The sequence below is a fragment of the Mesoplodon bidens genome (genome assembly GCF_964165515.1).
Source record: "Mesoplodon bidens genome assembly, chromosome: 11".
Lineage (NCBI taxonomy): Eukaryota > Metazoa > Chordata > Mammalia > Artiodactyla > Ziphiidae > Mesoplodon > Mesoplodon bidens.
In genome coordinates, this window is record NC_138167.1 from 44,642,816 (window position 1) to 44,670,390 (window position 27,575).

The window sequence follows — 27,575 nt, forward strand, 5'->3', positions numbered from 1 at the left end:
CTTTTCCCTTTGAATGTGCCTCCCTTCTTCCCCATCTCCTCCTCCAGGAAGCCTTCCTTGAATGACCCTCAGGAAGTTTGCTCAGGGTCATCTCTCTCCATCCCCCAGCACTGAAGTCCAGGTCTCTGGCTACTTCCTGGTCTTCAGAATGTGCCCATCCCTCCTATAGCCTGGGAGCTCTGAGGTCAGGCTCTGAGTCTCTTCCTTGGGCTCTGCACTTGCCAGGCACCTATTCCCCAGGTGTGTCAGAAGAGGCCAGCTGGAGTCAGTGACAGACACACTCAGGCCAAGAGCATCTTGCTCTCCAAGGCCCAGCCCAGGCACGGGAGGAGATAAAAGTCTTGTGCCGTGCTGGGGCCTCAGGGCAGGACCACACACACCTTGATGATCCTCTGTCTGTAGCTGTGAGGCCTTCAGTCTCTGCCATGTCTCTCTCTCCCTGCCGGGCCCAGAGGGGCTTCACTGCTTGCTCAGCCTGTTCTGCTCTCTTGGGGGGCCGAGGCAGGGTCAACTTCACCAGCAGGAGCCTCAGTTCCTTTGGGGGGTGCCAAGGAGGCTCTCGTGGGAGGACCTGGGGTTCAAGGGGAAGGCTAGTGGTGCGGTATGGGGAGGGGATCGGTGGGCCTGGGCTTTCCCCGTGCCCTCCGGGAGGCATCCAGGAAGTGACCATCAACCAGAATCTGCTGACCCCACTGAAGATTGAGATCGACCCCCAGTTCCAGGTGGTTCAGACTCAGGAGACCCAACAGATCAGAACCCTCAACAACCAGTTTGCTTCTTTCATTGACAAGGTGAGGGTGAATTCAGCTAAGCCCCTGTCTCTGTGCCTCCCTCGAGGAACTGTTCTCGATGGACTTGGGAATGGGGAAGTCTGGTCTCCTACTAGTTTTCCAATCACTTCTGCAGCAAGGAAGTCCCTCCTGTGGTCTAACTGGAGTCTCTCTGGTTATGCTGAGGCTCTGTTTAATTAGTGTTTTGAAATTCCCTTTATAAAAATGTCATTATAATTCATTTAGTGTGTTGGAAAAATATTTATCAAAGGCCTAAAAAGCTCCGGGCTGGCTAGAGGGTTGCTCAGGCTTTATTTCCCAGAGGCTGGGCCCAGGGAGTCTGGCAGGGGCTTGACTCAGTGACCCGCTGTTTGTGCTATAGGTGCGGTTCCTGGAGCAGCAGAACAAGGTCCTGGAGACCAAGTGGGACTTGCTGCAGCAGCAGGAGTTGAGTGACAGTCCCCAGGCCCTGCAGTCTTTCTTCGAGGCCTATCTGGTCCAGCTCAGGAAGCAGCTGGAGCAGCTGCAGAGAGAACGAGGGTCTCTGGACGCTGAGCTGAAGTCCTGCCAGAACCAGCAGGAGGAGTATAAAGCCAAGTAGGCAAAACGCAACATCCCCATGGGCCCTGGATGGGGGCTGGGAGGGCTTGAATCAGGCTGTCAGCCAGAGGGTATCCCACTGCTGAGCTCCCAGGGTCACATGACCGGCCTCCCCTCTAGCTCCTCCGCATCCCCATTCCCTCTGATTCTCAGGGGGCCCCACCTACTGCAAGTAAGTGGTCCCACAGCCCCTGATACCCAGGACTGGAGAGCCTCGATTCTAGCCGGCCCCAGTTACGAGGGCCACGTTTCTGGTCCTATGTGGGTTTTTTTCTTGAGAAATTCCTGTTGAGCAGGCTGTGGGTTAAAGTGACTCAGACATTCTCTGGTCTCAGAGGTGGAAGAGAATTCATTAGTGGGACCATCCCTAGGCCTGTGGCATGATTCACAGGTAGGCTGTGGTTCTGGGTTCCCCACCAGGTCACCTGGTGGTATGGAGAGAGCCCTGGACCAACAGGAGGCTTGGGTTTGGTGACTGTGAACAAGGAATAGCTGTGTGGCCTTGGGCAAGGCATCTTACCTTTCCCAGCCTCAGTTTCCATATCTGTAGACTGGGAAAATGCCACTTGCCTTTCTTACCTTCCAGAACCATTGGGAGGATTGCTCCAGGACCCCAGTGGAAGGTCCTGGAAAGATTGGGGCCAGGAGCCTGTGTTTTAGATCTGCTTAGGCCACCTAATTATCTAGAACTTGGGCACATCTTGTAATCTCTCTGATAAAATCCAAAATGCCTGCTTCAGATGATGATTGTGAGTGGTAAGTGAGAAGAGTGTTTGAATGTGCCTTATAAACATGAAGCAAAGTCGCCTGATGTCACAAGTGGACCTGGGCTGAAAGAGTGAAGAGGGACATAAGACATGACAAAACTTCCTGATGGAAGAGTAGAGAAGCAGGCTGGTGGTGTGTCCTGCTTTGGAGCATCTAAAGGAGAGTGGCCTTTTCAGGGAGGTTGTACTTGGAGAGGGGCCTGGGCTCTGATGCCGGCACTCCAGGCAGCGTCTTTCTGTGCTTACTTGGCAGGTATGAATGGGAGGCCCACAAGTGCGCCACACTGGAGAAAGACTTCATGGTCCTCAAAAAGGTGAGGGTGGGGTCAGCTGCTCTACCTGAACCCCGAGCATCCACCGTGCACAGAGCCCAGTCCTGGGCTGGGAGGGCAGCAGGTGGGAGATCCTCATGCACGACATGCTGTCACACTGCCTATAGGGACCCTCTGAGGAAATGGGATGTCTACGTAGACACAGGGGAACCCCAGGACAAGATCCAACTGAGGGACTATGTGATGAGCTCTGGTGTCACTGGAGAGCGTGGGGAGGGAGTGGAAGAAACAGAACTGGCTGGGATGAATCAGGGAAGGCTTCCTGAAGGTGGTATGGGTCAGTGTCAGGCAAAAGCGAGAGCAGGGCAGGGCGGGGCTGGAGGAGGAAGGAATGGGAGCTGGAGATGGCCATGGGGTAGGTGTTGGGCAGTGTGTGAACAGAACTCCTGGGTCAGAGTGGGATCCCCAAAGAGGGCGTGGGGTATATGGCTTTTATCTTCCTGTCCCCAGGATGTGGACGGAGTTCTCTCGAGCAAGATGGAGTTGGAAGGCAAGGTGGAGGCTCTGAAAGAGTACATCTGCTTCTTGAGGCGTCTGTATGAAGAAGTGCGGATCACTAAGGGCAGAAGTGATGGTCTGCCAGGGGCAGGTGGGCGGGAGGGAAGGGGACAGGGTGGGCAGGCTCCTGTGGCGATAGTGGGAGTGGCTGGGAGGTGAAGCCTGGTTAGAGTGAATTAGATGCCGGTCATTCAGTCCTTTGATAAACAGTTACTGAGAATTTACCATGTGAATTGCTAGGTACTGGGGATACACCAGTGAACAACCAGACAAAAATCACGAAGCTTGCTTTCTATTGGGAGACAGACAATAAACACTAGACTTAGTAAATAAATAAATTACCAAGTATGTTAGAAAGTGATAAACACTATGGAAATAAGGAAAATTAGAACAGGGAAAGGAGGATTGGGAATGTGGCAGGGGGGTAGGGCAGGTGGCAATTTCAAATAGGGTGGTTGGCATGGCCTTATTTAGAAGACAAAATCTGAGCCAAGATCGGAAGGAAGTGAGGAAGACAGACACACAGTGGGGAATCTGGGATTCCAGGCAGAGGGTGCTGGTGTCTTTGAGGAAATGCAAGGAGGCCGCTGTGACTGGAGCAATGGGAACGAGAGAGAGGATGTGATAGGAGGTCAAGGGAGTGATGGGGACCAGGTGATTTCAGACCCTGCTGGACACGTTCCTTTAATGTCCACGAGTCGTTGGACAGCCCTCAATTCCAGATAAGTACACAGCCCCGCAGAGGGCAGGGTGTGCTCATTGCCACCCGGCACGAAGGAGGGCTGCCTCCGAAGGAAGAGGGCACTCTGCCCACCTGCCCGGGGCTCCAAGGGGAAAGGGAGCCGGGGGGCCAATGGATACTGAGTCAGTCTTCCCCACAGGAGCTGGGCCAGCTGCAGACCCAGGCCAGCGACATGTCTGTGGTGTTGTCCATGGAAAACAACTGCCGCCTGGACTTCAGAGACCTCATCGCTGAGGTCCGTGCCCGGTACGAGGAAATCGCCGGGACCAGCAAAGCCGAGGCCGAGATGCTGTACCAGACCAAGGTGCCAGGGCCGGGGGACAAGCACCATGCTGGAAAAGGCTGGGTCTCCCTGCCTGCCCCCCAAAGGGTGGTCATCCACCTTGGTCCCGTTGGGCAGTTCTGATAACCTCTCTGAAGCACCAGGGCTGGGTGGGCACCATGTTTCTCCTCTCCAGGAGGGAGGCAATGCAGGCAGGGAAAGTGTGGGAGATGAACCCAGACTTCCGCAACCACATCCCACCGTGTCCTGGTTTTCCAAGCGTTTTAACCCGCATCCCAAATGAGGATGTGAGGAGGCAGAGAACCGGGGCCATGGTGTTCCTCATGGTCTTGGGGTCAAAGGTGAGGGTCCTCTCCACTGACGGTGTCACCCCATCCCCCATCAGTACCGGGAGCTTCAGGTATCTGCCCAGCTTCATGGGGACCAAATGAAGGGGACCAAAGTCCAGATCACTCAGCTGCAGCAGGCAATTCAGAAGCTGCAGAGTCAGACTGAGAACCTCAAAAAGCAGGTGAGGGTACCAGAGCCCCCAAGCCCTCTGTCTTACCACCTTTGTGCCAGGGTCACTGCTGGGTTTGTGTGAAACTTTGACAACTGGCTGGGGGTTTGGCTAATTTGGGATGGAGAGAACTTCAAGCCCCATTTCAGAGGCGTTCAGCTCTCCTCCTGGGAATTCTAGCTGCATGGGCTCTGCACTGCCAACCCTGGCCCCAGCCCTCACGCTGCATTCTGTGTCTACACGCACATCTTGCTTCCAGATCCTTGGGGAGAGGGTTAATTTATCTCTTTTCTTATCTCTTTTGATGCTTACTTGTCAAGCCCAGTAAGGACTCTAAGGCCACATGCTGAACTTCCTGGTCCCGTGTTAGGGAGGGAGAGAACCAGCATCTCAGGGAGTGGGGGACATGGGCAGGACGGTGGGGTGCCGAGGCCCCCCTTAGGGTCAGGTGATGCTGTGGGTGTGAGGAGCTGGGAGAGGTGGAGGGAGAGGGTGGCAAGGGCAGGGAGGTGGTTTCCTGCTTCTCCTGGAGACCTTACTTCTAGATGTGAGGATTACAGATTCTTAAGTTTTCAAGTGTCTTTGCCCTCACTTTCCCCAAACCCAAAGCATCGTTCTTTTGGGATCAACAGAGGGTTGAGAGCTGAGACCGCAGAGTCTGGCGGTTTCCTCAAGCACTTCAGCCTGACTCCCAAGCCATGGGTGGCCTGTCCACATGCAAGCAGGGTCTGTGCTTCTTGGAGCACAGACCATTCAAAGGCCAGACCCAGTCTCCAGCCATCCTGACCTGCTCTCCTTCGGCGTGTGAGGAAGGACCTGAGATGAGGGTGACCAGGTCCTATTACTCAATTTGCTGCCACGGTGTTTTGCCCATAAATTTGGACTTTTTGCTCTGGAAGCTTTGGGGTTCTCTGGGGTGTCTGATAAGATGCAGATTCCTGGGCTTCCCACCAGAGAGAGGGAATCTGAGTCTCTAAAGGTGGAGCCAAGAGGGCTTCCCTGGTGGCGCAGTGGTTGAGAATCCACCTGCCGATGCAGGGGACACGGGTTCGTGCCCCGGTCCGGGAAGATCCCACATGCCGTGGAGCAGCTGGGCCCGTGAGCCATGGTCGATGGGCCTGCGCGTCCGGAGCCTGTGGTCTGCAACGGGAGAGGCCACAACAGTGAGAGGCTCGCGTACCGCAAAAAAAAAAAAAAAAAAAAAAAAGGTGGAGCCAAGAAACCTGCTTTCTCAACTAAGTTCATCCAGGTGACAATGAAGTGCGTGGAGTCTCAGAGACCAGTGGGCAGCACTTAGGAGAGTCACTATGTCTCCATGTCTGGGAAACACAGTCCCCCCTGCATAGCAAGGTGCCTTTCCTGGGAGAATCCTTCTTGGGGTCGCAGCCCCCTCTCACTCCTCCTTTTCATGCACAAGCCTGATGAACCGAGGCCACAGTAAGAGCAGTGGACTGGACCTCAGCTGTTCTGGGTTAGGGTCTCAGCTCCGCCACTCACCTCCTTTCCAAGCCTCAGTTTCTTCACCTGTAGAATGGAGACTATGTTCCTCATCCATGGGGTGCTTTGTGGTAAGTGAAAGAGAGCCTTTAGGGAATGCCTTCTTTCTTGAACTGAACGTGAGGGAAAATCAACTAGACGGCTGATTGGACAGGGATGCTGTCCTTCCTCTAGGAGTTTTCTGTCGGATTGGAGAGGTGAGCACAGAGTATGTTTTTCAGACCCCAAACTGAGGCCCATGAGACTCTGACAACATCGGGATAAAGTATCTGTAATGGGGCTGTTCCAGAAGCCTCAAGGACATGTGGCCCTCAAGATGAGACTTGTAAATAATGACCCGTACAGGACAGGAAGAGCTTTAAGTACCCTAGGAGAGAGAAAGTACTGCAGGGAAGGTGCTGAGGGTCGACAGGGTGGGGAGAAATAGGGGAAGATCATGGGAGAAAGTGGAGAAGGAGCTGCATTCATTTCCTGTGGCTGCCATACAAAGTATCACAGACTTGGCGGCTTGAGAGAGGAGAAATCTACTCTGTCAGTTCTGGGGGTACGAAGTCTGAACTCAGGTGTGGGCAGCCACACTCACTCTGAACTAGCTGGGGGAACCCTTCCTCACCTCTTCCTGGCCTCTGGTGGCTCCGGAAGTTCCTTGGCATTCCTCGTCTGGTGGTGCATCACTCCCATTTCTGCCTCCATCTTCACACGGCGTCATCTCAGTCTCTGTCTCATCTTTTTCTTGGACCCCAGTCACTGGATATAGGGATCACCCTAAATACAGTGTGATAGCATCTTGAGATCCTTAACTAATTACATCTGCAAATACCCTATCTCCAAATAAGATTATTTCCTGAAGTTCCTGATGGACCTGACGTTTTGAGATGCTACTTAACCCACTGTGGGAGTTAAAGAAGCAGAAGAGGCAATACTCTCTTTTAGAATGAGAAGAGCTGGCCATGGTCAGGAATAACTTTGAGCTCCTGAGATTATGGTCCATCTCATCCTTTAAGTTATATCCACAGTAGGTGCTTTGGGAGTCTGTGTCAGGCTTACAGCCACTTCCTCCCTTATTTCTACCCCTCTCTAGAATGCCAACCTGCAGGCTGCCGTCGCCCATGCCGAGCAGCGTGGGGAGCTGGCCCTCAAGGATGCTCAGACCAAGCTGGCCGAGCTGGAGGCCGCTCTGAGAACCACCAAGCAGGACATGGCGCGGCTGTTGCGCGAGTACCAGGAGCTGATGAGCTCGAAGCTCTCCTTGGATGTGGAGATCGCCACCTACCACAGGCTGCTGGAGGGCGAGGAGAGCAGGTGGGGCTGGTCAGAGGGCCCTGAGGATGTGTGACGGAAGTGGGGGTGGGGAGATGCAAGCCAACACAGAGTGCTGAGAGATTTCTTTCTTTCTTTCTTTCTTTTTTTAAAAAATAAATAAATTTATTTATTTATTTTTGGCTGCGTTGGGTCTCCGTTGCTGCATGCGGGCTTTCTCTAGTTGTGGCGAGCAGGGACTACTCTTCGTTGCGGTGCACGGTTTTCTCATTGCGGTGGCTTCTCTCGTTGCGGAGCACGGGCTCCAGGCGCGCGGGCTTCAGTAGTTGTGGCACGTGGGCTCAGTAGTTGTGGCTCGCGGGCTGTAGAGCTCAGGCTCAGTAGTTGTGGCGCACGGGCTCAGTTGCTCTGTGGCATGTGGGATCTTCCCGGACCAGGGCTCGAAACTGTGTCCCCTGCATTGGCAAGCAGATTCTCAACCACTGTGCCACCGGGGAAGCCCCTAGGATGCTGAGAGGTTTCTTGACACTGTGAGCCACCGAGGGCCACCCATTCTGATGGGAGGGATTTAAAATTGGGGACTGGGGATTTTATCTGCTCAGAGGGTGGTGAGCTGCTCTAAGAGGCTTAAAAGCACCTGGGAACATATTCTCTGCAGCCCTTCTTAGCATTTCTTCCTCTTGTCCTTTTCCCCCCAGGATGTCTGGGGAGTGCGCCAGTCAGGTCACTATGTGTGAGTATCAGGGGACTTTGGGAGAGGGGCCCCATGGGGAATCGAGGACTGTGCTGTGACTCTGGTGCCTTTCTTGGCAGCCGTTGGGGAAGGCAGCACCATCGTGTCTGGAGGAGCAGATGGTGGCCTGGTGGGCACTTGTGGACTCGGAGGCGGGAATGGCAGCTTTGGGTCCAGTTGCTCCAGCATCGTGACCGGTGACTCCAACGTCATCCTGGGCTCTGGGCAGGGCCCCATTTTGGGCTCTTGCTCTGTGTCTGGTTCTGGCTCCAGCTCCACCCGCCACACCATCCTGAAGAAGACGGTCGAGTCAAGTATGAAGACGTCCATCACATACTGAGTGACCTGGAGGCCATTTGCTCCTCCCACCCTCCCGCCTTCCTGAGCCCTCTCAGCTCTTCTCCCACTCTTATCACTCCCATCCCTGCATGGCCAGCTCTGTGTCCACTGCCCACAGCCCGAGCCAGCCCACAGGGGACTCTGCAGAAGTCAGTCGGGTCCTGCGTGCTGTTCTGAATGCTTGCGCAGTCTGGCCTTGTTCCACGTACTGATTTGCATCTCATTTGACTGCTGCCCACACTAACCAAGGAGCACAGCACCGAGCCTCCAGCCAGCCAGGCTTGTCCTCTCCTCTCTCCAGAGCCTTCGACCGAGCTAGGAAAACTCCTGTTTGGGCTTGGCTGGACTGCATCCGCATCCCAAGGGAGAGGCCTGAGGCCCACTGACCAGAGCCTGACGGCTGGAACCAAGGGACACCATCCTTGCCCTCTTCAGCAGCCTCTGAGCCTCCATTTCCGTATTTCTGTCCATTTATTTCCTGTGAAATAAAGCAGCACCCAGTTCTCCTGGTAGTGGGTCTTCCTTTCTCTCTCCCTCCCCCTCCCCCACTCCCTCCCTCCCATACATTTTATTGAGTGCCAGGACTAGGGCTACTCTGGCAAACAAGATCAGACCCATTGTGTCCTCCTAATGTGTCTTTCTCACCCCTTCTGTTCCTGGTGTCTCCTGCATAACCCCTCCCATTCATGAGAGCCAGACCTTCCTTCTTGGAGCCCTTGGTTTTCAGGGCCAGAGGCTGGCCTTCGACAGCTAATTCAGATAACCTGGGTTTGGAGATGGGGATTTGTGCTGAGGTCCTCTGTTTTCTGTCACTTCTTCCAGTCCCCTCCCAGTGATGTGCTGGCTCCAGCTCTACCCAGGGTGGCAAACCTGGGTCTTGTCACCTCACCCCCATCTCTCACCTCTGAGCTTTAACCTGGCCCTTCTCCTGGGCAGGTTAATAATTCAGCAGTGGTGCTAAGCCATAGCCTAAAATATGTGTTGAAAGGGCATTAAGAGGACATGCTGCAGGACAGAGATGAAGGTTCCTTTTGGCAATGTGCAGCTTCTCTGCCAGTCCTTCCAGCAATTCAGCTCTGCCCCAGGATTGCACAGCTCACCCAGCAAAACAAAAGCTATGCAGCTACCCAGCTCACTCTCCTCAGGAGGCAATTTATGGAATATCTATGGTTGTTTGGGTAGGTCCTGTGGACATCTCACTCCTCACCCCAATCAGCTCATCAAGGGATTCTTTCCAACCCTCCACTATGCTCCCTGGGATGCCCTCCATCTCCTCCATCCCCACTGATCTTTTAGTATCTCTTGTATCTTGCTCCCTGCTTAACTGCATACAATGGGCTCTACTCCCGACCCAGTACAGCCCCATTCATCCCTGCTCCTCCTTCTTCCCAAGTCTGCACCAGTTTTCCTCCCACCTGAAAACCTTCCCCAATTCTCCATGTCAGAACGCACGAGACCCTTCTTGTCCCTGGCACAGCCTGGCTGCACCCGTTGCTGTTCTTGGCTCTGTTTCTGTCCGGTTCTGGTCTGGAACACAGGTTTCCTATTAGCCTGGGACCTCTGGGCAGGCTCTTCTCCTGCACCCTGGATGAGGATCAGCAGCTCAGCTTGTGCCTGGGGGCTTGATGGGTACTTGGGACTGGAGCTATGCCCCATCCCTCCTGCCCCTTGGCGCTCATCCTATCTCTGGGCCTGTCTGAACATGACCCTGGAAACATCTCCTCCTTCCCTCTTCTGCAGAAAGCTCTGCAGGAAGCCAGGAGTGTGCGCATCAGGGCCAGGTGCTAAGAGAGCTGGAGGGTCACCTTCTCATCCTCCAGCAGCCCATCAGCTCCTGCACTGCTCCTTCCCTCTTCCCTGTCTCCACCTGATTAACACCCAACTCCATGGCCTGAGCTGCAGGAGGTCACGCCATTGCCCTCTGCTTTATGGGGAGGCCAGCCCTTTTCTCAGACCCACAGTTCTCTCCATCAAAAGTATCTAAGAAGGAGCCTTTCAGCCTTTGCCTTCTATGAGGGAGACATGAGTGGGTAAGCATATGGCCCTGGAGCTAGAATTCCTGGCCTTGAATCCTGACTCTGTTATTTACTGGTGGTGTGACTTTGACCAAGTACTTGACCTCTTTGTGCTGCTGTTTCTTCACCTGTGAAAAGACATTAGTAATAATAATACCTACCTCACTGGGCTGTGTGGGGATGGGACCATTCAGGGTCCCAGAAGGAAACCAATTTACCCAAGATAGTTCAACTAAATGGACTTTAATGAAAGGATTCCTTACAGAGGTGTGGATGTGGCTAAGGGCACAAACACGGGATGGAGAGGCCAGAGGCAGGCAGTTGTGGGAAGCCACTGCCACCCCCCATCCCCCCACTCCCCCTGAGCAGTGGTGGTCAACCTTTGGTTTGTCCAGAGCCCAGGGGTTTTCCGGGGTGTGGGACTTTCAGTGCTAAAGCAGGACAGTCCCAGGAAAATCAGGATGAGATGGTGGCTCTGAGTAGAGCTAAAGAGACAAGAGGAAGAATGGATGACTGACTGGGTGATAGAGGTGCGAGGATGGGAAGAAGCTGTAATCACAGAGGAAGGCAGCCACCTCTGGAGCAAGGAGGGGGCCAGGAGGAAATAGCCACCTCTCTCTCAGGTCTCCTGCTAGTGTCCCCTCCTCGGCCAACCCCCTCCTCCAGAAGCCAGAGAGGCAGGGAGCAGCCTGCAGGGGTCAAGGAGGTCAGGGAATGGATCTGGGGCAGAAAGGATGCAAATGGAGCATCCCCAGTGTAGGGATTGGATGCATTATTGCATGGAAAGTAAGTGCTCAATAAATGCCGACTATAATAATTATTCCTACTAGATGAGAAAGCCCTGCCCTGGATGGGGCTCCTCAAGGGCAGTGGCTGTTTTCTTCACCTCTGCATCTTTCCTATCGCTCAGCCTGACTCACGTTGGGTGCCTGGTTGATGCCATAGACTGTCTCCCCTCATCCTTTCCATAGCGGCAGCAGCGCTCTGTCCCCTCTGTCCTTGTGTCTTGTGCAGGGGGAGCCCCTGGACAGGGGAAGGTCTCAGAGATGGAAGCCCTTGGTCCAAGCAGCAGAGGTGGGGAGGGAACCACGCCTCCTACACTAAGAAGGTCTGAGTTTGGGTGTCCTGTAAAAAGATGAGTGGAGAGTTGGACTGGAGGAGGCACAGTGGCTCCATGCTGTCTGGGCTGGGACTGGTGAGACTGTCTCCAAGCCATAACGGTTAGAGTGGGCCCTGGGCTGCCTGAGCAGCTGTTACCAGCTCCCGGCACAAAGCCTGGCACAGAGCACCAGGTAAATACTGGAGTATGTCAGTCTCTGGGGAGAGGGGGAGTGTGTGTTTGCAGCTGACTCTACTGCCACCATCCTGGCTGCGCCTGACTCAGATGGCTGACATCACTCCCTTCCCCAGTCGCCACTGCCTCCCCCTCCCATGCTCCGTGGGGAGAGATAAGGGAGCTGAGAAAGTGATTACAGCCTCAGGGACACGAGACAAAGGTTAGTGGAAGTGATGGCTCAGTTCTGGGATGGTGGGTCAGCAATTTTTTTTTTCTGCTCTTCTGCCTAATTTATTCTGCTATTGATTCCTTCTAGTATATTTTTGACTTCAGTTATTCTATTGTTCAGCTCTGTTTGTTTGCTCTTTAAACCTTCTAGCTCTTTGTTAAATATTTCTTGTATCTTCTCTGTCTGTGCCTCCATTATTTTTCTGAGATCTTGTATCATCTTTACTATCATTACTCTGAATTTTTTTCAGGTAGCGTGCCTATCTCCATTTTACTTAGTTGTCCTTCTGGAGTTTTATCTTGTTCCTTCGTCTGGAACATATTCCCCTGCCATCTCACTTTGTCTGACTTTCTGTGTTTGTGGTCCCATGGACTGCAGGATTGTAGTTCCCCTTGCTTCTGGGGTCTGCCCCCTGGTGGGTGAGGCCGATCTAAGAGGCTTGTGCAGGCTAACTAGTGGGAGGGACTGATGCCTGCCCACTGGTGGGTGGAGCTGGGTCTTGTCCATCTGGTGGGCAGGGCCATGTCAAAGGGTGTGTTTAGAGGTGGGGGCCAGTGATTTTTGAAAGGACTTCCCTGGCGGGCCTTGCTTATAAGCAGAGGTGAAGGGGCCCAGAGGGGATGAATGTTGCCCGAGGACATACACCTCAGTGGGGATTCATCTCCCAGCCCAGCTCCCCCAAGTGCCTGGTGTTCTAACTCCAAGCAGGGAGAAAAATCCTTCTTGGGCATGAAGGGACTAGTTCTGTGAGCGCCTTCACCCCCATCCTCCATGGGAGGCTGGGTTCAACTCCTTCAGGCAACTGGGAGCCACTTATATCCTCCCAGAGGCCCTAGAAAGGATCTCACAGCCTCCTGGAGCAGCCCGTTCTCTGCCTGCCTTCCTTGGGCAGTGGGGGTGGTCCCATGTCCTCCTTCGGGATCCTGGGGACACAGTCGCTGAGAGTCCCAGCTCTAGCCCTGGCAGCTGCGTGAGGACCACAGCAAGTGCTGTCTCTGCTCCTTCCTCAGGCAACTCTCTCTCCCCTTGGTGCCACTTCCTTGCTGAAAGCTAAGGTGGGTGAGGAGGAATAATCTCGAACTCAGGTCCTCAATGCTCACTCGTCCTAACACTTGACTAACACTGATGTCTCCCATTTCTCCCTTGGGGATATGTTTGGTCCCAGCAGCTTGAGGTGGGTGGGCGTGGAGGAGACTCTGCGATGTGATTTGAGGAACCCCCTGGCCTTTCTGGATTGAGCACTGGGGCTCTGCGGGCTGGGAAGACTGGGGTGTCCGTAGGCCTCTCGGGGCTTTTCTTGGACACTTACGTCTTCTTTTTTCTTTTTTTCTGCTGCACTGCGTGGCATGAGGGATCTTAGTTCCCGGGAGCCTGGGCAGGGACCCTCTTCTGTCTTTGTATCCCCTTTGCCCAGCACAGGATCTCCACCGAGCAGTCTGCCAGCGTATGACAAAAGATCAGGCTGCCTGCCCCCTGCCACCCCAGGCTGTCACCTGTGCCCCTATACCCTGGACCTGCCAGGAGGCACCGAGGCCGTGGGCCGGGAGGGTGGGACTGGAACAGGCCTGGGCACCCTCTCCACAGCCCCTTGCCCAATGCCTCCACCCTCACCACCCCACAGCCTGGGCCCTGGGGCCTTGGCTTACCACAGGGGCCTGGGACCAACCCCAGAACAGAGTTTCATTGACGGCGGCCGCTAAGGCTGGGTGGGAGGAGACCAGCCAGCCACTGGGTGGTGGCGGTGGCCATGGCAGCCCCTATCATCCTGTTCCAAGTCAGGAGCGCCCCATGGGGGAGAAGGAGGTGGCATCCTGCCCCAGACGGTCTCGGCTCAGCCCCAGCTCTGGAGCTCAGGCAATAACTGGGAGTAGCCCCTCCCGCCCGCCATGGGAGAGGAGACTCCCCTGGCCCACAAGGCCCCTCCTTTTCTCCAGGGGCGATGGGGCAGGAGTGTCTGTGGAGCCCAGGAGCTGCGAAAAGATAAAAAAGCCATCACTGGCTCAGCAGCTCACCGTGCTCCTTCCCAGCTCTCCCGGCCTGCGCTCCAGCCCTGCTGCAGCCATGAGGTCCTCCGTGTCTCAGCAGACGTACTCCACCAAAGGGGCCTTCAGCTCTAACTCTGCCAGCGGAGGGGGCGGCTCCCGGGCCCCCAGCAGCATCAGCTGGGAGACCGTGTCCCGGAGTGGTGGCAGCGGTGAGAGGGCCTGCTGTGGCCCCAGCACGGGCGGCTTTTGCAGCCGGAGCCTCTATAACTTGGGGGCCAGCAAGAGCATCTTGGTCAGCGTGGCTGGAGGGGCCTCATCTGGACAGGCCGTGAGAGGCTTCGGCCTTGGTGGTGGGGCCTATATGGGCCTGGGGGCTGGCAGGCAGACGTTCGGGCCCGCCTGTCCTCCTGGAGGCACCCAGCAGGTCACTGTCAACCAGAGCCTGCTGACCTGCCTCAATGTGGAGATCGATCCAGAGATCCAGCAGGTGTGCATCCAGGGGCGGGAGCAGATCAAGACCCTAAACAACAAGTTTGCCTCCTTCATCGACAAGGTGGGCTGAAGTGGAAGGAGGCAGGGAGGGGCCGTGGAGTGCAAGCCAGGCCCCTAAGAGAGGGTGGGCTGGGCGGAGGCTGGTGCAGCCCACGTGCACTGGGGCCAGAGTGGATGGAATGACCTTTGGAGCCCTTCTGGCCTGAGCGTGGGACGTCTGGACCCGCATGGCTGGACCGTCTTTACTGTAGTTGATGGCGAATCTCGAGTCCACTCACGAGGCCTGTTGGCCCAGCCTAGCTTGACCGTGTTGCAGCCTTTCTTATAGTCTTCATTAATGGGGTCACACAGCATCCTTGTCGCCCAATTAAACAGTGGATTGTCCTCATTGCTCTCCTTAGTGGGGTGGCCCTTACTGCCTCTTGTTTTATAGCTGGGAAAACTGGCTCAAGTGTCAAGTCTCCAAGGAACCCCATCTGTTGCCTGTTCTCTTAGTTTTGGAGGAGGTCTAAGGACAAAGATGTGATCAGGACACAATGGTGGGGGGGTCCTAGGGGAAGTCTCCTTTTCCCTTCTCCAATTCTTCCTCGCTGTTCCAACTAAGGAGCTCAGTTTGGGGTGGACAATGAGCATGGTGGTCACCAGGTCACCATGACCCAGAGATATGCAGTTTGATCTGTCCCAGATCGGGAGTGTCCTGACTCCTCCTCTGGCCCTCAGGTCAACTAGGGAAGCTCTTGTAGTAATCTCTGGCATTTCCAGGTCCACTTTGCTGCATTGTCTACCTCTACCCCGAGCCCTCCCAGGCAGTGGGACCATGATGAGGAAAATCCTGGTGGATGACCATACCTTGGTTCAGTGATTTGTGGGTTCCCAAAGGATATCCATGTCCCCTTTCTCATATGATACCCACAGTGTCTCATGAGAAATCAGTCTAGGTGATAGTATGTTCCTTTTTTTTTTTTTTTTTTTTTTTTTTGAAGAATTATTTATTTATTTATTTACTTATTTTTGGCTGCGTCGGGTCTTGGTTGCGGCATGTGGGCTTCTCTCTAGTTGTGGTGTGCGGGTTTTTTTTTCTCTCTCTAGTTGTGGCGCGCGGGCTTAGCAGCCCTGCGGCATGTGGGATTTTAGTTCCCTGACCAGGGATCGAAACTGTGTCCCCTGCATTGGAAGGCAAATTCTTTACCACTGGACCGCCAGGGAAGTCCCGTGTGTCCATTTTTAAGAAGAGAAAATTGAGGTCTGGAGAGGTTGAGTGATTTGCCCAGGATCATATAGGTACTTGGAGGCAGAGGTAGGCCTGGGACTCAAGTTCGTGGCATAAAGAGGTCTTTTTGTCACTGCTGCCTAGTGCCCTGGGGCCATGTGACTGTGGGCCTGGGGTGCTGTGGAGGTGGGATCTGGAGAGACCTTATGGCAAAGGGTGAGGCAAGCTGTTCCGCCCACCTCCTCACCTTTTCCCCTAGTGACTTTTGTTTCTTTTGTGGGACTGTCCCAGAGGTCAAACAAGCAAAACCTTCTCAGACTCTCAGAACCATGGTCTGGGAGCTGGGGCCTGACAGGTTGTCCGTGCCTGGTATCCTGAAATCCTGGCTGGGCAGAGAAACCCCCTGGGGGCCCACTGAGTTCACGCCATGAGCACCCTTCTGAGTCTGTAGAAATAGGGCTGTACATCCATATTTTAAAAATAAAAAAAATGTCAAATGTACAGAAAAGTTGCAATAATGGTACAACATATTCCTATATTTCCTTTCACCCAGATTCACCAGTTTTTAGCATTTTGTCACATCTGCTTTCTTTCTCTCTCTCTCTCTGTATGTATATTTGTATATATCCATATGTACCTATATATACACATATACTATATATGTATCTGCATTAAAATTTTTGATTTTGATGCAGAATTAGGGTTCAGAAACTTTGATCTAGTTTGATTTACCCAGGACAAGTGAGAAAGAGAGACCCAGGAAGAAGTGACTTGACTTCTTCCTGGGTCAGGAAGTAAATGACTGACTGAGCTGGGCTTTTTTTTTTTTTTTTTTTTTTAATTTATTTTGGCCATGTTGGGTCTTTGTTGCTGTGCGTGGACTTTTTCTAGTTGCTCTGAGTGGTGGTTTCTCATTGCGGTGGCTTCTCTTGTTGTGGAGCATGGGCTCTAGGCGTGCGGGCTTCAGTAGTTGTGGCTCGTGGGCTCAGTAGTTGTGGCTCGTGGGCTCTAGAGTGCAGGCTCAGTAGCTGTGGCGCCAGGGCTCAGTTGCTCCGCGGCGTGTGGGATCTTCTCAGACCAGGGCTCGAACCCATGTCCCCTGCATTGGCAGGTGGATTCTTAACTGCTGCGCCACCAGGGAAGTCCCGGAGCTGGGCTTTTATGTTTATTAACTCTTTAGAGTCCTTGTCATTGGATTGGACTGTCTTTTCCAGCAAAGATTGTTCACTCAAGAACTCCTCCCCACAGCAAGACATAGACCCTGCACTGCCCTTGTGGTGTCCTGGTCAAGACAGATGGTGACGATGGGCCAGGTCCTTGGTCCCTCCTGGGGCTGGGGCTGGCGCCAGCCACCGTTCTTGCTCTGGCTCAGGTGCGGTTCCTGGAGCAGCAGAACAAGGTGCTGGAGAACAAGTGGGCGAAGCTACAGGAGCAGGGCCAGAAATTGGGCATCACCTGGAACAATCTGGAGCCCCTCTTCGAGTACTTCATCAACAACCTATGGGGGAAGCTGGACAACCTCCAGAGCGAGCAGGGGAGGCTGGACTCAGAGCTGAAGAACGTGCAGGGTCTCGCTGAGGACTTCAAGAGCAAGTGAGGAGGGCTGGACAGGCTGGAGCCATGTGGGGATGGGGAGGGGCCAGCGTGGGAAATCTCCCCAGAGAGGGCCACCTTATTTTTTTTTTTTTTTTTTTTTTTTTTTCTTTTTTTGCGGTATGCGGGCCTCTCACTGCTGTGGCCTCTCCCGTTGCGGAGCACAGGCTCCGGACGCGCAGGCCCAGCGGCCATGGCTCACGGGCCCAGCCGCTCCGCGGCATATGGGATCCTCCCAGACCGGGGCACGAACCCGTATCCCCTGCATCGGCAGGCGGACTCTCAACCACTGCGCCACCAGGGAGGCCCGGCCACCTTATTATTGAGTCCAGGGACCCAGCTGGGGGAGTGTCCAGACACAGCTGCTTCCCTTGGGAGCTCAGGTCCTGGACCCATTGCCTCCTGGAGGATTGTCACACTGTGTAATATTGTAAGATGAAAAAATATTATAAAGTAGGGAGAAAAGTGTAATGAACATTTATGTTCTCATTACCCAGCTTTACTAATTGTCTACTCATAGCCAATTTTATTTTGTCTACACCCCTACTCACTCGCTTTTCCTCTTCCCTTATTGTCTTGAAGCAGATCTCAGCCATCATGTCATTTCATTCACAACTATTTTTACTGGATATATTCATATAGTTCATCTGCATAACATGACTTAATAACACACAGACAAAATGCCCTAAGAGCACCTAAATCTTTTAAAACAATAATCCTCAGTATCACCAACTATCCAATCAACAATTGAATTTCCAATTGTTCCATAAATGTCATAAATTTTAAAAATACAGTTTGCTTGAATCAAGATGCAAATAAGGTTCACATATTATGATTGGTTGATCTGTATATTTATGAGTTTAAGGTATAAACTTTCATAACTTTTCCCATTGCTTGACACTGGCAATTTCTAAACCTTAAAGTCTCTGCAAAAGCAGTTGGAGAGAAGTTGGTGTATTCAAAGACATCCTGTTGTAGAAAGTGAATGCAAAGTTTAATCATTGTTGACACATCTTCAACCTGTTCCCATAAAGCCTCCCAAGGGCTCTGATCCAAAGAGATGGCTGCTCTCAATTGCCATATTACTGCACAAATACTGTGCTCATTTCCTCAAAGGAGGTGGGAGGAATGTTTAAAGACTGTATCCCTGTTTCTTCATTGGTTAGCTGCATTACAGAACTGCTCCCCAAAGGTGTTCTTGGCCATTGTGGGACCCATCAGGGCTTCCTTAAAGCCAACTGGGTTCAACGTCTTAACAGGCAGAACTGGGCGGAGCCTGGGCTGAGTCTTCCCTGTGTAACAGGTATGAGGATGAAAGCAACAAGCGCACTGCCACAGAGAACGAGTTTGTGGTGCTCAAGAAGGTGAGCAAGGTGGCAGGGAGTGGGGGCAGGTGGTCTTCGGCTACCAGGGTGCTGGGCTGACTCGGAGAGAGGCGAGAGCCCTGGGGGCTGAGCCAACCACCGTGCTCTCTCTCTCGCCCCCAGGATGTGGATGCTGCATACATGGGCCAAATGGATCTGCATGGCATGATAGACAACCTGATAGAAGAGATGGAGTTCTTGAGGCATCTTTATGAAGAAGTAAGATAGCCAATGGACAGGAATACTTACATTCACATACAACTTTGGGGATTACCCCTGGAAGTCTGATCAGAATTCACTAGTGCAACTTAATTGATAGAATATAGCACCTGGACCTTTAATCAATACTCGCTTCCATTTTTATGTGCTTATGATGGGCCAGGAACTGAGCTAAGCTTTTTATATAATCCTCTCAACAACTCCATAATATAGGTTTTATTATTGTCTCCCTTTTATAGTCAGGGACACTGAGGCTCTGAGTAACTTGCCCATGGTCACACAGCTAGTTAGAGGCAGTTCTGAAGTTAAAACCTGGTCCTTGGACTGTTATACTGTTCCCCTTGTTGCCCAGTTTGTAATGGAGCAAGGGATACAGGAGCAGAGATGGGCAGAGAGTGGGGACTGAAATTCCATGTTAGAGCAGGAGGTGAGGTGTGGGTAGCAGGTAGATCACAGAATCTAGGAGGGGTCCCAGGAAACAAGGGGGCTTTGAAGACAAAGGTAAGAGGGTTGAACTTGACATGAGTTGATGATAGACTCTTAGATTCAATAGGGAGCCAAAGGCCAACCTTATTCTCAGAGTAAGAGCCCTTTCTCTAATATCCCTGATGGGGGGCATGTAGCCTCTACTTGAATACTTCTAGAGGCAGGGAGCTCACTCTTTTTTAGGGCAGGCATTTCCACTGTTGAACAACCGTATTGGAAAGCTGACTTGAATCTTCTTCCCATGACTTCTGCTCTTGATTGGCCCTGATTCTGCCCTCTGGGCTGCACGTATCCAATTGTCTTCCATGTGACACATGTCTGTCATATGACAACAATTTAGTGGTCGGGATGATTAGTGAACTGACATTTGTGGCATGTGAGAAAGTTGGGGAAACAGCATCCTTAGTCCAGAATCCAGAAAACAGAGAGGTGGGGAGGAAGGTTACAGGTACAGACTTCTCTTCATGCAGCCTAATATTGTACTAGTTTATGTGTTATTTTTAGAAGCCATTTCACAATGTTTGCCCCTTAAAAGCTCCTTGGGTTTTTTTTCACGTGAATGCCTTCAAGTGAGACATGCATCCCTGTCCTCCAACTTCCTGTATTTGGGCAGCTGAATTTTTGAAACTGAACGCAAGAGTTAATGGTTCCCCTTTTTCCTGTGAAATGTTATTGTGGTTTCATCCCATCATTTTAGGTCACTGTGGGTGCTTTGAAACTTGGTTCTCCTATCCATATATTGGAGGTGTCCAAATAGATAAGTGGATATATTACTGACACCCCAGCTTTGGGTTATCTGCAGACCTGATAAACTTTCAGTTTAGTTATTTTACAACATTTCAGTGTAAATCATTGATAAAACACATTAAGGCAGACAGAGCCAAGAAAAGAGTCCTCGTCCAAGAACTAGATCTTCATTGGTGCCTTCCCACCAGGCTGATCTCAACACTCCACTAATAAATAATTTGTGTTTCAAGTGGCTCAGTTATTTTTTTTATTTTTATTTTTTTTGCGGTACGCGGGCCTCTCACTGCTGTGGCCTCTCCCGTTGCGGAGCACAGACTCCGGACGCGCAGGCTCAGCGGCCATGGCTCACGGGCCCAGCCGCTCCGTGGCATGTGGGATCTTCCCGGACCGGGGCACGAACCCGCGTCCCCTGCTTCGGCAGGCGGACCCTCAACCACTGTGCCACCAGGGAAGCCCGGCTCAGTTATTTTAAAGTCCAGTTAACCATGGCATCATCTGGCCCACACTTTTCTGTCTTACTTTTAAGAATGTCAGAAAAAAAGCATTTCCAAAGAGAGGGAAAAAAAGCCATCTTCCAAAAAAAGTCTCGGTCAAATAACATCCGTGGCATCCTTTAGTAGTTTGGTAACACAGCCATGGAATAAAATCTATTTGGTTTGACTTTTACTTAGCAAAGTCTTGCTGGCTCCATGCCTCTCACACACATTTTAGAATTCATTCTAGAGGTTCATAGGAGATTGATATCAAGTTTAACTTGGAGAAGTCTAAATCTCTCCCCTTTGAAAATGAGGACATTTTCATATCTCAGGTTCTGGAAACTCTTCTACTGTCTATATTTCTCATGGATCTCCAGGGGTGTTTATTTCCTTGGCCATGGCCATGGGGTCCTAGGATTTGCTCCTCTGGCCTGGACCCCTGAGATTCCCAACAAGGCCAAGGCCTCTCATACCCTCAGGGTCTGTCTTGGCTTCCATTTCTTCTCAAGCATCCTGCCCTTCCCAGTTTGATGACTGTTTTCTTGATGGGAAAGAGCAAATGACATAGCAGTTGAGTTGTTGGCTTTGCCTGGGTCTTCTGTAGGGTTAGCCCAATGCTACCTCCATGTTCTTCTCACCTAGAGCTTATCTAATGACCCCTGTCCACTGGCCTTAGCGTTTTTCCAAGTTCATCCTTGGCTGTGTTGCTCCCCTTCAAACATCTCTACATGCCTGTCAGGATGAGCTTGTTGGGGAGTGTTGTGCCATCATGCTGATTTCTTAGGTGCCTCCCAGTTTCTTCTTTAGTGGGATCACTGATGGGCATTCACCATCTGGAGCTTCCTTATTCTCCCCCCTTAGGGTGGTCTCTCTTTTAGGACAGGTCAAGGGTGTCTAGCTCCTCTTCTCTGAAAGGGTAGGAACTGGCTTTCCTACTGTCTCAGAAAGCTTTCCCTTCCTTTGCTGTTCCCTGTCCTTTTTTTTTGTGTGTGGTACGCGGGCCTCTCACCGTTGTGGCCTCTCCCGTTGCGGAGCACAGACTCCGGACGCGCAGGCTCAGCGGCCATGGCTCACGGGCCCAGCCGCTCCGCGGCATGTGGGATCCTCCTGGACTGGGGCACGAACCCGTGTCCCCTGCATCGCCAGGCGGACTCTTCACCACTGTGCCACCAGGGAAGCCCTCCCTGTCCATTGGACACATGTTGCTGAATACCTTCCACACGACCACAGAAGGACAGTCTGCCCTTGTGGGTTACCATGTGATGAGAGCCATGTTGGGACAGGGATAAGGTGCATGGGGCAGGCTGTGGCTGACCCCCCCTGGGAGGTCTGGGGGCATTTCAGAGCAGACAGCATTCATGTTGGATTTTGAAGGAAGGGCGGGACTTCTGAAGGAGGAGCAGCAAGGGTCTGCCAGCCAGGACCCCAGCCTGCGCCATGACGCGGGGGCACCAAAGAGCACGGTGTGTTTGGGGGGCAGTGGGTGACCTGGCATCAAGTGTGTGGGAGAAATGGCTGAGGACATGAACAGGGAAGGCGAGCTGGAACCAAGCCAGGGTCACTTCCTGTGAGAGTTCCTCATGTCTGTGGGCACCTCCTTGGCGGGGGGTGGGGGGAAGAGTGAAGGCCAGAGAAGTCGTTCCCTTGCTTGCATACCAGGCGTGATGGCTAACACTGCACTCGGTAATCGATTTCATGGTCTGGTTTTGGTCAAGCCAGATCTCAAGGAAATCCGGAAGGCCAACCACCAACCCCTGGTGTGTTGTACAGGGCAGGAAAGTTACCTCGTGGCTTCCCTCTGGTCCGGGGGCTCCCTCCGGGATCCAGCTCCAGTGCCATCACTTCGCCCCTCTGGATCCTTTTTCCATGCGTGGGTGCTCCCTACCTGCTCTTCCCCTCAGGGCCCCAGATGTCTAAGGAGCTCACACATTTAATCCACAGAGTTCTTCTCTCTCCACTTGCATTAGCTCTTTCTTTGGAAAGCCTGACCTTTTTATCCTCTAGTCCTAGCAAGAACACCTTTATCCACTCTTGATGGTATCTGGTAGATAGTGTTTGCCTCCTTGTCTTAAAAATTCCAAGTTAATTTTCCTCAGGACCACACTCTGGCATGGGACTGTAGAGGGACCCTGAGCTGGGGAGGGTGACGGGTGATGCTGCAAGATGATGCTGGCAACGCACGACTGTGACATAATGATTTTTTCTGTGGCACATGCCTCATGGGCATCTTGACTGACCTTTGGAGAAGTCTGAGCAAATGATTCACTTTACTGAGCTCCCACCATGGGCCACGTATGGATCTGAATCCTCAGATCAACTGCATGAGGAAGGTATTATCACGGCCATTTTACGGAAGAGGAGACTGAGGCCTCGTGAGGCTTGTGATGACAGTGGTCCCACAGCTGGTAAATGTCAGACTGGGGACTTGAACTTAGCTTTGTCTGTCTTTAGAGCTCATGTCTTTTTTAAAGAAAATTTATTTAATTTTTAATTTTTTCTAGTACATTTTGGCCACGCCGCCTGGCATGTGGGATCGAACCTGAGCCCCCTGTTGTGGAAGCGTGACGTCTTAGCCACTGGACCACCAGGGAAGTCCCTAGAGCTCATGTCTTTTCACTAAACTATAAATGTTTTAGTGATTGGATTTCTGCCCCCTCTCCCTCCCAACCCATTTCACCTTTTAAAAGAGAATCTAATTTGAGAATTTAAGTCTATGTCCATATAGATGTCAGTTTTGGCTTTGCTAGTTCTTTCTTTCTTTTTTTATAATTTTATTTTTTAATTGAAGTATAGTTGATTTACAATATTGTGTTAGTTTCAAGTGTATAGTAAAGTGATTCGGGGATATATATATATATATATATATATATATATATATATATATATGCTTTTTTCCCCAATTCTTTTCCATTGTAGTTTATTACAAGAAGTAATTCTTTCTTTATTTATGCCTATCTCCATCTTAGTCTGTATTATCTCAGGTTCTGGTGTCAAACTCCCTGTGTTTGAGACTGAGCTCCTTGCTTAATAGTTTGTGATTTTGGGCAAGTTGCTCTCTGTGCCATTGGGAAAGGGCAGGGAATGAGTTAGTACCTGTCAAGTGCCTAGCACAGAGCCTGATCACAGGGAACATCCACTAAGGTGAGTTGTTCTTGCCATTCTTCTATCTACTGTAATCCCACTGGCAGCAGTGAAGGGCAGTGTGTGAGCAAAGCTGGAGACGAGACTAGAATATGTTGGAAGGTATTGACTTTGAGGCGGAAGATTTTCTTCCCTTTGGGAGCCACTGAGGAGCACTGAGTAGATGAGGGATTTGATCAGAGCTGGGGTTTGGGGCAGTTTGTCTGCAGCCCAGGGCAGGAAGGACCATGGGAGAGACAGAGGCAGAGCCCAACTGGGAGTCAACGCAGTCATGACCTAGTGATAAGAGCTGGTCTCAAAGCCCAACATACCATTCTCGGCATCTTTAAACGTCGTTTTAGGTGTGAGAGCTGATGGTCCTGGAAACACAGGGAGGGTCCAGAACATCACCATGGACTATAAATAATTAGTTTATTCCAGAGGAAAACACTTGGGTTTTAGGCACTCACCTGACTGGTTCCAGGCTGGGCCCTGCTGGGTCAGACTGGATGACCTTGGATGTTGTGACCTTGGATGTGTCACTTCTTTTCTCCAAGCCTTGTTTCTCACCTGCCTATGTCAGGACCACTGTGAATGGTGATGCAAGTTGTTAAATGGCTGAGCAGAGAGTGGCGTTTGAATCAGGCCCATACTTGGCTGCCTCTGTCCAGAGGAGTGCTGTTTCCTAATTTGCACAGAAGCACCCTGTGGGCCAGCTGTGGCCCTGCCTGTCTCACAGGGTGTTCTGAGAATTAAAGGTGAATGTGCTGGCTCAGGCCTGGTATCAGCTGGAGTCCAGTCAGCACACATTCCCTTTCCCCTTCTTTAAGCTCTTGGAAGCCTGCAAATCCACACAAAGAAAGATGTCTGTAAAATTGGTAGCCCCATTCCAGCTGGAGAGATTGAGGTCTTTCCTGGCAGTTGTAGATTCCTTCTAGGGTGGAGGCTGGGGGAGAGCACAGGCCTCCTGATGCCACCTGGGGACCCCTGGCCTGGGGTGTGGGCACTGGCGACAGCTATTTCTGTTTTTGCAGGAGCTGAGTCAAGTGCAGACTCGCATGTCTGACACCAGTGTCATCCTCTCCATGGACAATAACAACCTTGGCCTGGACAGCATCATCGCCGAGGTTAAGGTCCAGTATGAGCAGATTGCCCAGAGGAGCAGGGCTGAGGCCGAGGCCTGGTACCAGACCAAGGTGAGAGAATGGCCAGTCCAAGGATGTGGGCTAGGCCCAGACCGAGACCTTCCCCCATTGTGAGAGGCCTGGGCTACCGGGCTCCTCGGAGGTCTGGGGCCAAACACATCCAGCCTCCACATCCGGCTGTGAGGGTGGGCCCAGGGGCCAGTGGTTACCCATGGGGGCCTGGAACGATCTGACAGCTCACTGTCATTTCTTTGCCTCCAGTACAAGGAGCTGCAGGTGACAGCTGGGAAGCATGGGGACAACCGGAGGGACACCACGAATGAGATCGCTGAGCTCACCCGCAGTGTCCAGAGGCTGCAGAGGGAGATGGATGCAGTCGAAAAGCAGGTGAGCCTCTGGTTGGGGTCCTGAGGGTCAGGCCTGGGTGCTGGCAGAGGTGTGCTGAGGAGTGAGCATGTCATGGATAGGACATGCTCAAATGCTGGACCAATAAGCTCAACAAGCTCCTTTTACAGGAGAGGAAACTGAGGTCCAGAGAGGGGCGGAGACTTGTCCAAGGTCACACAGCATATTAGTGGTAGAGCAGGTGGGGCAACCCCCTCCAAGGAGATTGATCCCGTCTTTAGGAGGTCAGAGCAGGAGGCTGAGGTTTCAAGAGTCCAGGTCACAGTTGCTGACTCCATCTAAGTCATGGCTAAAAAGCCCGGGCTACTTCCCAGATCAGAGTGAAGAATTTGGTTAATGGTGAGCTTACGTTACTTATTTTATCTCTTTTGGGGCACTGGGCTGAGCTGCAGCAGGAGGGCCTTAGGATTAGACTTCAGTAAGGACTTTCCCATGGTGTTACATGATCTTGTTTGTGTAGTATCACCTCCTCTTTCAGAGGAATATTCCTCTTTTCCTTCATTCTCAGTTGGTTGGGGTGGCAGTGGGGGGAGCTGGGGATGGTGATGCCCGGCTTAAGGGCAGAGGAATGGATTCAATGACACTGGAGGGTGTTCCCAGTACCTCTCATCTCTGGGCAGTGTCAGCAGCTGCAGACTGCCATCGCGGAAGTGGAGAAGCATAGGGGGCTGGCATTAAAAGATGCTCAGAAGAAGATTGGGGACCTGGACACTGCCCTGCGTCAGGCCAAGGAGGAACTGGCCATGCTGCTGCGAGATTACCAGGCCCTCATGAATGTCAAGGTGGCCCTGGACGTGGAGATTGTCTCCTACCACAAGCTGCTGGAGAGCGAGGAGAGCAGGTGGGCGCCCATCCTGCCCTGATTCCGAGGGCTCTCCAGCCCTGCCTTGTGGGAGATCTCATGTAGTTGGCTCTTGTGCTGGGGGCAGGGGGATAACGGAGGAACCAGGGAGATGGGCTCCTAACTCATCACCTGAGGGAGACCCTCCTGCTTGTGTTCACTTGCCTCTGCTGTGTGTCTCCTTGGCTGGCACACCATCAGTAATCCTGATGGTGTCTGGCAGGCCAACAGGGGCAAGGCTGTCTCTTCCAACACAGGACTCTGAGACTAGCAGAAACTTTGAAAAAAATTCATCATCTCTGTCCTTGGGGAGGGCATGAGATGTAGAGAAAGTCATCTTAGCCAGAGAACAGGCAGCTCTGTTTTAGCATGGGTTTTCTTTCCCATCCCATTGGAGCAGGGATGCTGTCTATGGCCCGAGTGTGGAAAGAGGGGAGGGCAGGGGGAGGAAGGAGTTGCACGGTCTGCTGCAGCTCTGCTTTCTCTGTTACATGGCTTTAGGACCAGGAGGAAGGGTGCCTGGCCCAGGGCGGCCACATGCCAAACTTTAGGTCTCCTGGTTTTGCAACGCGGGCCCTGGTTCCTGAGAGTCTCAAGGCCCACTGAGTTGATCTACTCTAAAGGCAGAGAGAGGGAGTGAGAGGGTGTTCATTTGGGCTCCTGGGACCACTGACGCTTCTCCTGGCCCGTCTGTTTCCCCAAGGATGTCTGGAGAATGTCCCAGTGCCGTCAGCATCTGTGAGTATTTTGCTGCCCTGGGCCCGGCCCCAGTCATCTGCTCAGTCCACTCAATCTGTCCTTGAGCCCAGGAGACAGGTTCAGGGGGTCCCAGAGAATGAGCTTCCTGCCCCCGGTTTCCCAGGGCACCACTGTGTGATTTTGTTCCCATCCTTCAGTGATTTTTGGAAGCCCCTGGGCCTCTCTTGGCATGGCTGACCTGCCTCACCCAGACCCTTTGCCTTGCAGTGGTGACGGGCAACTCCACCACTGTGTGCAGAAGCGGTGCGGCTGGCTTCAGGGGTGGCATCTCCCTGGGAAAGGGTGGGGGGACCAGCAAGGGCAGATTCAGCACCAATGTGGGCTATGGCACTGTCAAGGGAGGGCCAGTCTCTGGGGGCACCTCCATCCTGCAGAAGACCACAACCATCAAGACGTCCAGCCAGAGGTATTAGCTGCTGTCTTGCAAGCCAGGGCCCCTGCAACCCTCTCTGTACTCCCTCACCTTACCTCTGCTGTTCTCCCCACCCACCTCCTCAGGAGCAGGAATAGCCCCAGGACCACAGACCCAGGGTATTTGCATGCCAGACTCTTTGTATGTGATCTGTATTTTGGGAAGGGCTCAGATCTACCGAGGTTTTCTCCTTGGTTCTGCAATGGGATGGGAGGGGAGGTTAAGGCCACCAGCTTGACTGATGTGTTTGGGTGATTTTTTGACCATTGAGAGGAGGCTAGATTTCCCAGGCCATCTCGGCTTCTCTCTCTTCTGTGAGCTCAGGTCAGGCTGAGGGAGGATGAAAAAAAATCAGAAGTGGTCCCCAGTCTCCCACCAGACCACCCCCTCCCTGAATCTACCTACATCCCCCTCCCCATCTGTGCCTGTGATGTACCTCAATAAATGGCAACTGCAGCTAGCTGTCTGTAGCTCCAGTCTG

At 52.6% G+C, this 27,575-nt stretch overlaps 2 protein-coding genes across 2 annotated transcripts; both read left to right on the forward strand.

Annotated features, from left to right (window-relative positions):
* Positions 1-425: 425 nt before the first annotated feature.
* Positions 426-8,321, forward strand: KRT78 (keratin 78; the record flags this gene model as incomplete). The annotated part of the gene is made up of 9 exons (XM_081248614.1): positions 426-791; positions 1,153-1,367; positions 2,391-2,451; positions 2,920-3,015; positions 3,849-4,013; positions 4,378-4,503; positions 7,070-7,290; positions 7,947-7,981; positions 8,062-8,321. 9 exons carry the CDS (start codon positions 426-428, stop codon positions 8,319-8,321), a joined length of 1,545 nt encoding a protein of 514 aa, XP_081104740.1.
* A 5,580-nt stretch (positions 8,322-13,901) lies between these two features.
* Positions 13,902-27,095, forward strand: KRT79 (keratin 79; the record flags this gene model as incomplete). The annotated part of the gene is made up of 9 exons (XM_081248611.1): positions 13,902-14,378; positions 16,900-17,120; positions 18,424-18,484; positions 18,608-18,703; positions 24,567-24,728; positions 24,939-25,064; positions 25,703-25,923; positions 26,627-26,661; positions 26,890-27,095. The coding sequence occupies 9 exons, from the start codon at positions 13,902-13,904 to the stop codon at positions 27,093-27,095; spliced, it is 1,605 nt and encodes a 534-aa protein (XP_081104737.1).
* Positions 27,096-27,575: the final 480 nt, after the last annotated feature.